We start from the raw sequence: 14,018 nt of genomic DNA on the forward strand, positions 1-14,018 counted from the left end.
AATTATTTTATAAAACTTGAAAAATGCAACCAATAGGCGGATCAGTTAAGTTCTCTCGAATGTAACAGATGTGTTTATTGGTTACATTTTTCAAGTTTTATAAAATAACTTTCATAAACCTTTTAGAGTGAAATCCCATCCTTAGATTAGTCTCACTTCTGAAATATAAAATTTCATTTTTTCAGTTTATAGACTGAATATCGAGTAAAATAAACTTGTAGGTATCGGGGGAACCACCAAAAATTATTCAAGTGCTAGGGTCTTCAAACGTCTTAATCCGGCCCTGAGTGAACACCGTACGTGGATAACGTTGTTTAATAAAAGTATTTTTTTTAAAGTTTAAAAAAATTAAGTTAAAAAATTTAAAAAAAATAACAAATATTTAAAATAATATTTCAGATATTTATATTTTTAAATAATTTTAAAAATTTAAAAAGAAAAAAATTAAAATTTTTAAATTAAATTTAAAAGTTATTAAAGTATGTAGTCAATTAAATATTCGTAACGAACAGAACGGCTTATAATTTTGGTCCCGTCAGTGGCCGTTGTTGACAGGTTTTATTGTATAAAATTGTGAAATATGGACAAAAGACAGTTGAAGTTGCTATATCTCCATCTCAGAAGGAAACGGAGGGATAGACGTATGTAGGTACATTATATTAATGAGCAGGGACCATCATATGGTGTTTTTAAGGGTATTTATGGCAAATAATTAAAAAAATTCCGTGAAAAATCACCTTCAAAAAGTAGCCAAAGATGCGGACGAATTCGCTCCGCATCCGCATCGTCTGAATAGCTCCGAATAAACCTATTGTCAAAACTTCTATGTGCGGATGCGGAGCCCGCACTTGGTTTTGACACATGCGGACGACGTCCGGACCCGCATGAACATTTCCTAGGTGCGGAGATTTTTCGGCTCGTCTGAAAGGCGCAGTATATTCCAATTGTTAAAACTTCTTCCGGACCCACGTCCGCATCCGCATCCGCTCCGTGTGAAAGGGGCCTAAGTCACGAAGTGCTCCGTCAATAAAACGCTGAAACGTTTGAGCTGCATTTTTCTGGCCGAAGCACATATGAACATATTCAAATAGCCCATTGGGCGTAATTATGTCGGTTTTGGGAATAACTTTGTGATTGATCGGTATTTGATGATAAGCCTTTATTAAATCGATTTTTGAAAAAATCATTTTACCACTCAAGTTGATGGAAAAGTCCTGTATATTTGTAAGCGGGTATCTATCCGGGATGGTTATTGCATTGAGTCCACGGAAGTTCCTACAAATTATCCATTCCTTGTTTTGTTTTTTTTTGGTACAAGATGAATGGGACTCGACCAAGGGCTTTTTGAGGGCCGAATTATCCCTTGTTGCAAAAGTTCATTGAATTGTTTTTTAACAGCTGTAAGTTTTTAGAAGACAATCTTCTATCTTTTGCGAAACCGGTGGTCCCGTAGTTTCGATGAAGTGCATGACAAAGTGTTTCTTTGGAACTGCATTTAAAACTGAGCTGATAAGCTGGGGAAATTTGGCTAATAGGCGGTGGTATGGAGAATCACCAGAGATCGGCGTTAAACGAAAAATGCCGTGTTGGGATTCTAAACCATTCACTGACAGCGATGTTTCGTTATCGATCAAACGAGAATTTTTAACATCTATAAAAGCAAACCAAATTTTTCCAAAAAGTCGGCTCCAATAATGGGATGTAAAACATCTGCCACAGTGAAAATGAAAGGAAAGTCCCTCCTTAGTCCAAGATTCAGAACTAGATTTTTGTTGCCAAATGTTTGGATTTCGGATCCATTTGCAGCATATAGTGAGAGTTTGTGAGGTTTTGTCAAAAGCTATTCAGGCGTTTCGGAAAACAACTGATTGATGCGCCAGTGTCAATTAGAAATCAGAAAACCAGTATTAACCTCGACGACAAATAGGCGACTGTGGAGAAGTCTTAAGTCAGCTGTCGCCGAAACAGACTAGTTGCCCACTAGTTTTCCTGAAACTGACATGGAGGAATACATTTATGAGTTTTTCTCCAAACTGCTCATGATACCAGCAAAGCCTTCCGTTTCTCAAAGCATCGAAGGATTTATTTCGGTTATGAAATTGAGATCGTTTGCGATAGCCGCGAGATGGTCTAGGAGATCGCGAAAGCGAAATGATTGCCGTAGCGAAGCGATTTCGTTTTTAAAATCATCAAACTCTGAAGTGCGAGACACAGCTGAAGTATTAGATGACACATGAGAAACCTCACAGATTTTGTCAGCTATTTTCGCTAACCCAATTAACGGTTCACCAGAAGCTTGCAATATTTGTTGAGAGTGCAAAGGTAACCTCTGCATCCAAAGATTTTTCAAAATGTCACGTTCCATTTTACCCTCAGCTAACGTTTGTCACCTAATTGAAGCTCTTGTAGTAACATCCGCAATTTGGAAGATATTGATTGTTGAAACTGCTCAAGCATGCGAGTTTTGCAGTCTCGTACATGTGCTGTTGAGGAGGATTGCGAACGATAGTAGAAACATAGTTCAAAACTTTGCAACCAAGAGCTCTTACAACGGCGTGTAATTTAGTTTCATTGGCGGTTATGCCTGCTGTTTTGAATTGTGGCTCAATTTGAAGAAACCAAATCTCTGGATTTGCTTCCAAGAACGGAGGGGCTCGAAAGGCAACACGTGAAACTTCAGCTGATGCAATAGGTTGAGCTATAACAAATGCAAGTATGGAGACCGAAAAAATAAACAAGCGGCTAATCGAGAGTAGAAAGTTTATTCCTCACCTTGAATTTCTAGGAACGTCTCTATATTGGGTAGAAACGAGTAGGCTTGAAAGAAAAAATACATCCAAAAGACTAGGACATAAAAAAATATTCATCTTTTTTTTTGAAGAACGTACGAACGGAAAGCACAAGGCGTGAAAACGAAATGTAAACGATGAGAAAATTCACTTTAATGTCCAAAATCAGATGCGTCCTATAGGTCACCAGTGATCCGATGCTTGTAGTGACAAGATAAAACACAATCAAAACTTAACGATTTAATATACATAGTATATGAAAGAAATGTAACGAGAAGGAAGACACGTGTTATACACTTAAAGAAAACATCTTGAGCGGGATTGCTAACTCAGCGTCCGATTAACAGATCTTGTCGTATAGCCCAATGGGCCAGGACGAGGCTTAGATGATCATATACATGTGCTATACAAATCGGTGGTACTATTTTAACTGACGTTCTTTTTCAAAATCACCAGAAAACACCATCTATACGGATAAGAAAGCACTACACTATTAAAATTTAAAGTTACACGCAAACTGTTAGCACTAATTACGTGACTAGCAGCTGAGGAGACAGACAGATTTTTAGAGGAGGCGCGGTAGCCCTGGTGTCTATAAGATACTCGCCTAAAGTACCAAAGGATGTTTAGAGGTGTCGCGAGTTCGATAACCGGTTCGTCCTTGTCAGGAACTTTCCTGACACAGGGGTACAACAAAAACGGCTACATGACCACAGAAAAAGTTTGCTATCACAGGGAGTCCCACATCAAGGGGGTTAGCGCACCAACCTCTCGATGAATATAAAAAAGGGCTGCCGTTCGGAATCGGCAGTATATTGTAGGTGTCAGTTTAATTAGCCCTTGTGTGCAGAAAATGACCATGCTGCGACAAAAATTATCAATGATCAAATGATTTTGAGAGGTAAATAAATTCTAAAAGAGAAAAAAAATATATATCACAGTACTCTCAAATATAATACTTGATGAATTCTCAAAAAAGTGTCCCTTCAGTCAGTTTTTCGAACGTATGAATTAAAATTTTACTTTACTACTTTTACATTAAGGGACTCATACCTTCTAACATGGTGAAAAACTATGCTCTAGTTTCTAGTACATAGTTTCTCAAACTTTTTGTTCCGTCCCTCTTCTTCAATTTTTTTTTCTTCTCATCGCCCCTCAATTCAAGCCAACCCATAGGATTCTATGTTATACCCGTAGCTTCTACCGCCCCCTGGACCATGCCATTACCCTCTGGGGGGGGGGGCGATATTCCCCACTTTGGGAAACACTGCTGTAGTAGAAATATCATTTAAAATACTATATTTTTAACTTTTGATTTATTTCAAATTTTTTTACGCATAGTTTTGATTGTATATGCTATCCTATGCCAGTATGAAGTTTTTCATATCTCTAATACTTTCATATAATTTTTTGCAATTTTCAGAGTGTATAAAAAAAATAGCTTGCGCGAATGTAAAAAAAAAACATGACATCAATGTAATTGAATTAAAATTGTTTCAAAATAAAGGAAACTTGAATTCATGAAATGAAGCAAAAGATTGATTTCATTGACTCAATCTTATTAAAATTAAATTTAAAATTTAAAAAAATTGCTGAGTGGTCACAAAATCTGTTAAAAAAACCCATATTGTATGCTTGGCCAAGATGGAAAATCAAATGAAAAAAAAATACTCAATTCGCAATAAACGTGTACTTACCATCAGCTAAACTAACGCCGAATATTACGAATGCCAATGCGAATTGCAGTTGCATGATTTGTGAAGAGCCTAAAAATGAGCAATTTTATTATATCTATAGACTACTGTGTATTGACGATGAAATATTTCTTTTAAATGTTAATCAATAGAAGTGAAAAACATACATAATTTCATTATTTTGGGAAGTTTTTTTCATATTTAATAATGTGCAGCCAATCTCCAACTTCCGAACAGGTTCCGTTCTGAAGATTGTCCGACAGTCGAAATCGTTTCATCTCGTGAAGGGTCACTAATTCCGGAGCAGAAACGGAAAACGGGACAGTTCTTTTCATCGGGATTAAGCAGAGGAAAAACAGTGTCGAAAAAAAAATATATTGTAGTAAACGATGCGTTACAAATTTTGGCATTTCAAAGGTTTTTTTTAAAGGTTTTCCAAAAAAGAAAATTTTGAATCTAGACTATATATAATCTAGATTACGATCAAGTCTTCCTTACAAGCAGGGCCATCCTTACCAGATGCGAGGTGCGAGGTTGCTTATTACGATGAATAATTTTTGTTAATTACTTGATATTATTTTTATTTTCACAGTTGAAAAGTAGTCGTCTCATTGTGTTGCCCTCCTCCTTTATTTCACGAGAGCAGGGCCTCTACCAAGCGTGAGGGCCCAACAGCTCCAAGGGCAGCTCTGCTTGACAGCTTAAATGGTTTGAACCATGTTCTTTTTCATATGCTTCGCTTCTGAATTCAACTCTTTCGTCATATTCAACAAGTTTTCAAATGATGTCCTCAACTTTCCTCTCCTCAAGGCCTTCAAAGCTATTTAGGATCTTCCGAGTACTTTTTACAAATACTTTTCATGCAAACGTCATTCAAACAACAAATGATCAAGTACAGCAACTCAAAGAAAGAGAAATATAACTAGTGTCAGAACACAGAAAAGCTGGAGGAAAGAAATTAAAAGAAAGTGAATTTTTTTTGTTTTTTATAGATATCGGCAAGGTGCACGAGAAGCGATGAGCAGCCGAATGTTATTATTTTTATTAATTTTTTGCGGCTGTAATAATTGTATTCCGCCACTAATTTTTTGGTTATTTTCTGGGTGAGATCAATGTACTTAAATTTTTTCCATAATTTTTTGAGAATGAAAACTTGGGACCCTTTCTTCCAGATACTATACACCAGCTACTACATTACGGAAGTTGAAATGTACAGAGTGTACATAATTAATCAAAATTCTTTGTATCTGAGCTGTCTACAACCGTAACTATCCACAAAAGATCTCGGCATAGCTTTTGATGCGAATTCACCATGTTCGTAAAAGTGTTTCTCTAACAAAGTACCTTTCTGTTAACTCAACGTCAATCTTTCCAGTGAAGGAATAAGAGTAGAAATTGTTCTATTGGAGAATTGAAGATGTTTTCGAATTCCTTGCCATTAAGTTTTAACAGTTTGATCACGTCATCAAAATTAGTCTGTGCACTAAAATTCGCATAGAAAACGATACGTATGAAGTGCGAATATAATAATTATTGTAATTAAAAAAAAGGACCCAAAATTGACAAAAATTGTAAACAAATATTATAGAAAAGGTATAATGCACAGTGTTGTGTTCACCTTTATTGGTGGGTGAACTTCAATTCCCTTTTTTTTAATTACAATAATTAAAATATTCACACAATCACTTCACACGTATCTGCCACTTTTCATGATCTTTATTTGATCACGTCAAATCGTCGCGCTCAACTTGTCGCGGGACAATTCGTCGCGTTCAATTAGTCGCAGCGTCAATTCATCGTGCTACAAACTCGTCGCGGTACAAATTTGTCGCAGGCTCAGTTCGTCGCGGTACAAATTTGTCGCAGGCTCAGTTCGTCGCGGTAAAAATTTTTCCCAGACTCATTTCGTCGCGATGTTGATTCGTCGTGACAAATTTGAATTGCTTTAAAATTCATGTTTGTTGTGATCTTATAAATAGTGTTGTTGCTTTAGGCGTAAAAAATGGAACTAATTTTTTTTCTCATTTATTGGAAATGTTCCCCATTCCCATCTCTGCTTTAATTTTTAACAAATAAAGGAAAGTATTCATTGAAGTCATCGAGGGAAATTGGAACGTACATCAAGATAATAAATTGGGATCCAATAAATTTTTAAAATTTAATTTTCACCATATAAGCCGCATTTGTGCCGGGATTTACATTTCTCGCAGTGAGGGGCGTTGGGGAGCTCACCCAAATAATAAATTGGGATCAAATAAATTCTGAAAATTTAGTTTCCATCGTATAGGCCGCTCGTCCCGCTTTGTGTAGGGATTTACATTTCTTGCAGCGTTGGGGGTGCACATCGAAATAATAAATTGCGATCAATGTGTCCCCCCCAGCACGATTTCCGTAATTCACTATTAAATGTATCCATGCAGAGAATATATTTTTAAGGAATTTTTTTATCAACAATGTATCTAAGTTTTATGTGTAACAGCTGCGAAAAGTCTTATTTTCAAATTATTTTTTGCAATGCAATGTACATTTCAAATCACTTTGTATTATCACACCGAAATAATATTTAAACACTCCGACCATAGGCTCCAGAAACTGGGGGCTGATGCCATTTGAGCCCCCCCCTCTCCAATAACTCATGAATATAAATACAATGTAATGCGCCATTTCGTCTCCTGAGTACGGGTTTGAGTCACTTATACAAATATATGGAATGAATGGCGATTTTCAGCCCCCCCCTCCTTCCTCAATGTTTCCTACATGTCGGCACCTTCGACTGGCCAAGAATGACGGAAGTGTTTGGAACTTGTGGGTTCTTGTCTTGAAGTAGGAAATTTTTATTCCTGAATCACACATTTCTCTGGATGCTCATACCCATTCCATAAAGTACCCGGGGCCCCCACAGCATCCCTGTCTCTAACACCACTGCAAATTTCACTCGATTTTTGATTTCTTTTTCAACACTCTAAAGTAACAACTCTCAAGTAAACGGAATGAAAGTAGACTTTCAATTAGCCCATTGTATGTAACTTCATGCACATGACACTCATACGGCTCCAGTCAACGATCAGTAAAAATTTCTTCTTACAACACAAGTGAATTAACATTAACAGACAATAAAATTTCCTGGGTGGGGAAGGGGTATGCGGGCTTTATCCCAAGATGACCAGTTCAAGAGAAAGGGCGTAACCAAAATTGAGTAATTGGTGATCAAGAACATGAACTAGAAAGGGAGAAGGGAGGCAAGGTTTGAATAGCCCACACAGGTGGCAAAGCTATAAATCCGCCTCTGATTATAGCCTACATTTATTAGGATATTTTTTATTTAAAAAAAAATTCGTATCGTACATATAAAAACACTCCACAATATCTAAACCTTTATTTGTTTTCAGTGGCTTTTGAGTAACATTTTATTTAAACACTTATCTAACGTGAATATCGCAATAAAAAGCCAGATCATGATTAATAGAATAACAAGTGATGCTGTTTTAAACTATCGTAAATTTTTTCTTCTTTTTAACGATACGTAGGAGATTTCAATTTATTGCAATTTAAATTGAATTCAAACATTATAATTTAAAAAGTACTACATTATTTTTTGTCATCCGTATAATCTGTATCCCTATTTTATGATACAACAAACAACTCAAATAAAGAAAATTAATTATAGGTTAATTCATTCAATTGCATTAAAAGTTTTTCTAATTTCGGGACATGAATTATGGGGGAAAAACTTTTAAACACACACGCAAACCAACATATCATTTCCACGTTCGGTTTTGCAATATTCCATGTTTTTGCCAACATAAATATGTAGACCAAGCACACCAACCTTGTATCAAAACCTTAGACGCTAATGAAAACTATGTGAAAATATTCAAACAAGTCAGCCAAAGATATGCGACTGATTATAAACATAAGATTAATGGTTATATTATATCTATGCGACTGACCCATAGTCGTCTTTCTTATTGGTGATTACATGGTCTTTTTGTCGCTGCTCATCCTGTGGGCAATATGAAATTTCATCGAATCGTCATTCATAAGCACTGTACATTTCTACCCTTGATCTGCTCCCAACTACCTTCGCTGTGAAAAATATAAATCCCAACAAAAGCGGGAAGTGCGGCTTATACGGTGAAAAATAAATATTAATTTAATTGAATTATTAATTAATTAAATATTTCAAGTCCTTATGGAGATACTGTAATGGTAAATGTTGGTGACTCTCGGAGGGGGGGGGGGAAACTCTCGAGCCCATGGGGCAGACAGAAATTTACCGTTAAAGATAGGCTCACTGTAATTTGGGGAATATCATACAAACCGAAATTTTTCCACATGATATTGAAATTTTATCACATTAAAAATCAATTATTTAACACATTTCAAATTTTTATAACTGAATTTTCAAATATAATTAAATTTTTATATGCAGTTAAATTTTAAAATGTAATTGGTGGTCGGCTGAAGTTGGTTTTCTGTGGTTCCCAACTTCAAGGCGCAAATGCGAGCCGATCTCCCCGTTAAAAAGTCTCGCCACAGAGAGCAACAGTCCTACAACGATAAATCATTCAATCATAACACTTCACTCATAGTTTGAAAAACTGGTGGCAGATGGCAGAACTACACATAACAAGCATTACAGAGAAACAAAAAAAACTTCACGTCAGGTTTCACTACACGTACACGCACATTCCCGCATGTACCGATTCATTGGGGGTTTCGCGGGGGGGGGGGGTGTGGACGGGGTGCATGTGTGGTGTAGCAGTAGTAGGTAGGGCCTCCAAAAAATGGCTCGGGGATCCATGATATTCTTAAGTCAGCCACCTCGTTGGGCAATTTGCCTGTTGTGGCGTTGTATTTGTATTTGTATTTGTAATTGATATTGTGATTTTAATTTCGATGACCTTTCCGTTAACTGCGTGTACACTTTTGTTCATGTTTCTTATTTCACGTGTAAGACAAAAACCTACATACAAGCTCGCGTGGAACATGTACAGTGAAAAATCGACGGTTCGACAAATTGATTCTGCACTGTGATATATATATAAATTGACGTCACGACGAATTGACACGGGGGCAAACTTGTACAGCTACGAATTGGAGCTACGACAAATTTGTACCGCGACGAATTAGAGCTGCGACAAACTTGTACCGCGACGAATTTGTACCGCGAAAAATTGAGGCGTGACGAGTTGTGCGCGACAAGTTGAGTGCGACAAATTGACCGGCTACGTACAATTGTTGCACTATAGCCATTCTGAAAATATTTCGAAGACAGCAAGCATTCTTTACAATCCGTTCATATGATGGTACGTCGCATACATGACACAGGACGCAAAATGAGAAGTTGTATCTAATCTTTCAATTCCTATGTAATTTTGTACTCAGGGCAATGATTAATGAGCGGAGTAGGGGGGGGGGCATGTACATGAGGGTGTGGTTATCAGATATCGCCAAGCCAAGATTAATCTCGTATTCACTAAAAATGCCGAAAAATGTTTTGGTTTCTAACTCGGGAAGTCCGTCTGTTGGAAGGTTGTTAGTCGGAGAGTGGCTGCATTAGCTTAGATGGAAGAAAAACATTTAATTTTCTCTAAAAAGTACGCAATCATCTTCGCTAGCTAGTCACTAAATAATTTTTACAAAATCGGCGCATTCCTGCTATAGAAAAAACTACAGCAAGAATGCGCCGATTTTGTAATCGGGATTCGATTGTAGAACATTTTTAACTTTCGATGAAGAAAGTTAAAAATGTTCTACAATCGAACCCCGATTTAACAACACAGAAGAAATAAACAATTTTATTGATTAAATCAAGGTCAAATCAATCAGGAGCATAAATACACTCGAAACGGTAAAAGCTACCTTCTTTGGGGGGGGGGGTTGTTGTTACAACTCATTTCATTTCTTACAACAATTTAAAAAATATATGCATATTAACTTGACCTCTTCGCCTCAGAGGTACACACATGTGTACTTTCATTCATTTTCAACGTGTGATTAATTTAATGACTTTAAATGGTTTTAATGATTCTTTTTTCAAGACTTGAGGTATGCGTATAGATAATGCCGGTTGTCTTAGTGAGTATTTCAACCGTAACTAATTAATTAACTTTTTCAATTTTTTTCAAAAAGAAATTTTGATGGTAGTTTTGGCTTAGGTTTGAAGAGGTTAAGAATGAAATTATGATGCATTTTACACTCATGTCCATGAATTAAGGATAATTCAGAATCACACGGAAATCGAAATCTAAAGTAAAAATTTCACCTGTAGAATTATCACACACATTTGCAAGAATGATATGCAAATTTCAGGAAGCCACCAGATGATGCCGATAGTACGTCACAGTGACGAGACTGTAAGAGGGGGTATATAAGGAATGGTGGCAAAGAAGTGAAATTGTTCACAAGAGTTCTGTAAGGCGCTCAGTGCCATAAGCGAATAGTTATGACACAGAGGACGCATGTGGATGATTTTTTACGTGGTAGAATTATCAGCCGCCTGGAATGTGGGCGTACTCAGATGGAAGTATCCGAGGAACTTGGAATTGCCCAAAGTGTCATCTCTAGGCTTTGGCAACGATTCCAAGATAACGGAAATGTCAGTAGACGTTACAGTACAACGCCGAATGAAGACCGGTATTTGGCAGTAACTGCCAAAAGAAGCAGACGGAGCACAGCATCCGACCTGTCTCGTCAGCTGTCTGCAGCCACGGGTACCACAGTTTCAAGGCAAACCGTGTACAGACGTTTGAGAGATTTTGGTCTATATGCTCGCAGGCCTGTCAGATGCCTTCCGCTCACGGCAACTCACTGTCGGCAGCGATTAGCCAGGAGTAGAAAACATGCAATGTGGACATCGTCACAGTGGGCTTGTGTGATGTTTTCCGACGAGTCCAGGCTTAGCTTGCAGTCTGATTCCCGTCGGACTTTCATATGGAGAACGCCAGGTACCCGTTACCACCAAGACAACATCATGTGACATATAGTGTAGGTAATAGTAATTAATTGTTTTGGGGGCGAACTGAGATGTAATGGAAAATCACGGGTCATATAATGTTCAGGGCCAAGAGCTTAATTGTTTTGGGGGCCAACCGAAGATTTTGTTAAGTATCTTTGAATGGAATATGTATTAATATTTTTAATAAGGATGGTAATATGACAAATACAATTTGCATTAATTCAATTAACTACAGTGTAAATAAACTAATTAACTTCCAGCATCTCGTGTATGACTACTTTGTGTAAACTTTGCCTGGGTTATATACTTTATAAACACAACACAACGCAATTGAAATCAGGGAACGGTATTCGCTTACGTACTTACGAGAACGGTCTCAAACCCGAACGGGCTGACAATCATTGAACGACACCGTTACGGGGGTGCAGCATCGCTCGTTTGGGGTGGAATTATACTGGGCTCCAGAACAGATCTGCATGTTCAAACCGGAACCATGAAAGCCCAAATTCATCGGGACATCATTCTGGAACAACATGTACGTTTGTTTAGGGGTGCCATGGCGCTGAATTTGTGTTTATGGAAATGACAACGCCCGTCCTCACCGAGCAAACATCGTAAACGAATGCCTTGAATCTGAGGATATAACCCGTATGGAATGGCCAGCATTCTCACCTGACTTGAATCCGATAGAGCATGTGTGGGACATGCTTGGCCGACGAGTTGCAGCCCGTCAACCACCTCCTACATGTGTACCGGAACTTCGGAGAGCATTGCTTGCTGAGTGGAGTGATCTTCCCCAAGATCAGATCGATAATTTGATACTCAGCATGCCTAGGCGTTGTACGGACTGTATTTCATCGCATGGGAGACATACAATGTATTAACCATCATACCAACCATGTAATAGTAAGTTTTAGTAAAGGAGTATTTTTTACAATTGCTCCAGGTAGCAAAAATCGTAGTTTTTATGAATGGTATCATACATACATCATCGTTTTTGTCCTTTATCTTTTGTTTAATAAATGGGCTTTATGAATAAGTAACGTTTGTTTTGTTTCTGAACCTTTATTTTCCGGAGCTGGCATTATCCTTAATTTATGGACATGAGTGTATATAAAAATTGCTTGATAGAAGTTTGTTTGGTGCATCCAACATTTTTATCAAATTCTATCGAAACTTTCATTTTTTTGCTAACCAAAAAACGCTGCTTGTTCAGATAACCCATCATTCTTTGCTTGTTAAGACAGAGCACAAACATGAAGTAACTTTATTTCTTTAATGAAATCTGAACACGAACGGCATAATGTTTTACTAAGATATTGTAAAGTGTTGGTGTATACCAAGTGGTCACTCAAACGTTCTTACGCACGCTCTAAATGACTTTGCCATTAAAGAAGAGTTAAAGGTCAAATCCTGGGAAGTGAAATCTTCGGATTATGGTTTTGGGTGACGAGAAATAATAATAAGAAAAAAGAATTAAAGATAGTTCGAAAAAATTCACTATATATATCGAGGAACGAATTAAAACATTCGTTGAATAAGGGTTTGAACTTTATTTTCGTGAAAATTTTAGAAAAATATCGTTATATCGAGTAATTCGTTAAATCGGAGTTCGTTATATCGAAGTTTGACAGTATTTTGTGATCCCTTAGTCACCGGGCTGCATTATGCGAGATTTACATGATTTACCTGAAAGTAAAATTACTTTCAGGCGCTCAGCAGGTGATTGTAGCCACAACTCGATGAAGACTGTGCCGACTTCATTTTAGTCCAATATGGTACTCCGTGTTACTAGCTTACAAAAGTTCTCAAATACCTAAATGAGACAATCTGTCTTGACATTATATAGGCCACTCGACAGATGCTAATATATCACTTTAACGCTCCAATCTAAATTTGAGTGATTTTCATATTTTATAAAAAATATTTTATAATAAAGGACATTTGAAGTATTGATGATGATGATGATGATATGTGAATCAGAATAAAATTATACCTCCAACAATGCCTCAGCTGATGCAAAATGAGGGCGCGGTAGCCCAGGTCGATAAGATAAGTACCAAAGGGTGTTTAGAGGTGTCGCGAGTTCGATACCCGGTTCGTCCTTGTCAGAAAACTTTCCTGACGCAGGGGTACAACAGAAACGGTGACATGACCACAGAAAAAATTGCTACCGCAGGGAGTCCCCCATCGAGGGGTTAGCGCACCAACCTCTCGATGAGTATAAAAAACAAGCCTGCCGTTCGGAGTCGGAATGATGCAAAATAGAATGCCACTAGAAACAATCAATGCAAACCACACTTAAGCCACCAATGAAAACCTTGCCTGACATCAAATGTCAACTGATTTTGGCATTTTAAGTGCCATAATTCCATGAATATTCGTGATTTCGATAATATCCTGTCTAGTGGTTGCGAAGAAGCTGCTACAAATTGAAGTGTATAGAATGTCGTAGGATCTTCCTCATCAATAGGATGTTAAGGATTTCAAAATATTTTACGAGAAACCATTGCTTAGAGATATTGATCCCGCATCATAGAATTATGTGAATTTTTTCAAATCTAAATCGACAAA

At 37.3% G+C, this 14,018-nt stretch overlaps 1 protein-coding gene across 1 annotated transcript in view; it reads right to left on the reverse strand.

The window, feature by feature from the left end:
* Positions 1-14,018, reverse strand: part of LOC149080294 (mite allergen Der p 7-like) — a 41,510-nt gene that overhangs the window by 21,235 nt on the left and 6,257 nt on the right. The window contains exon 2 of the mRNA XM_089239424.1: positions 4,487-4,555. Coding sequence (XP_089095550.1) covers positions 4,487-4,541 — 55 coding nt within the window. The 5' untranslated portion in view covers positions 4,542-4,555. The remainder of the gene's footprint in view (positions 1-4,486; positions 4,556-14,018) is intronic.

The sequence above is a fragment of the Pholcus phalangioides genome, unplaced genomic scaffold (assembly GCF_987345545.1).
Source record: "Pholcus phalangioides strain wild (caught in Gottingen) unplaced genomic scaffold, Ppha-v1.0 ptg000011l_1, whole genome shotgun sequence".
Lineage (NCBI taxonomy): Eukaryota > Metazoa > Arthropoda > Arachnida > Araneae > Pholcidae > Pholcus > Pholcus phalangioides.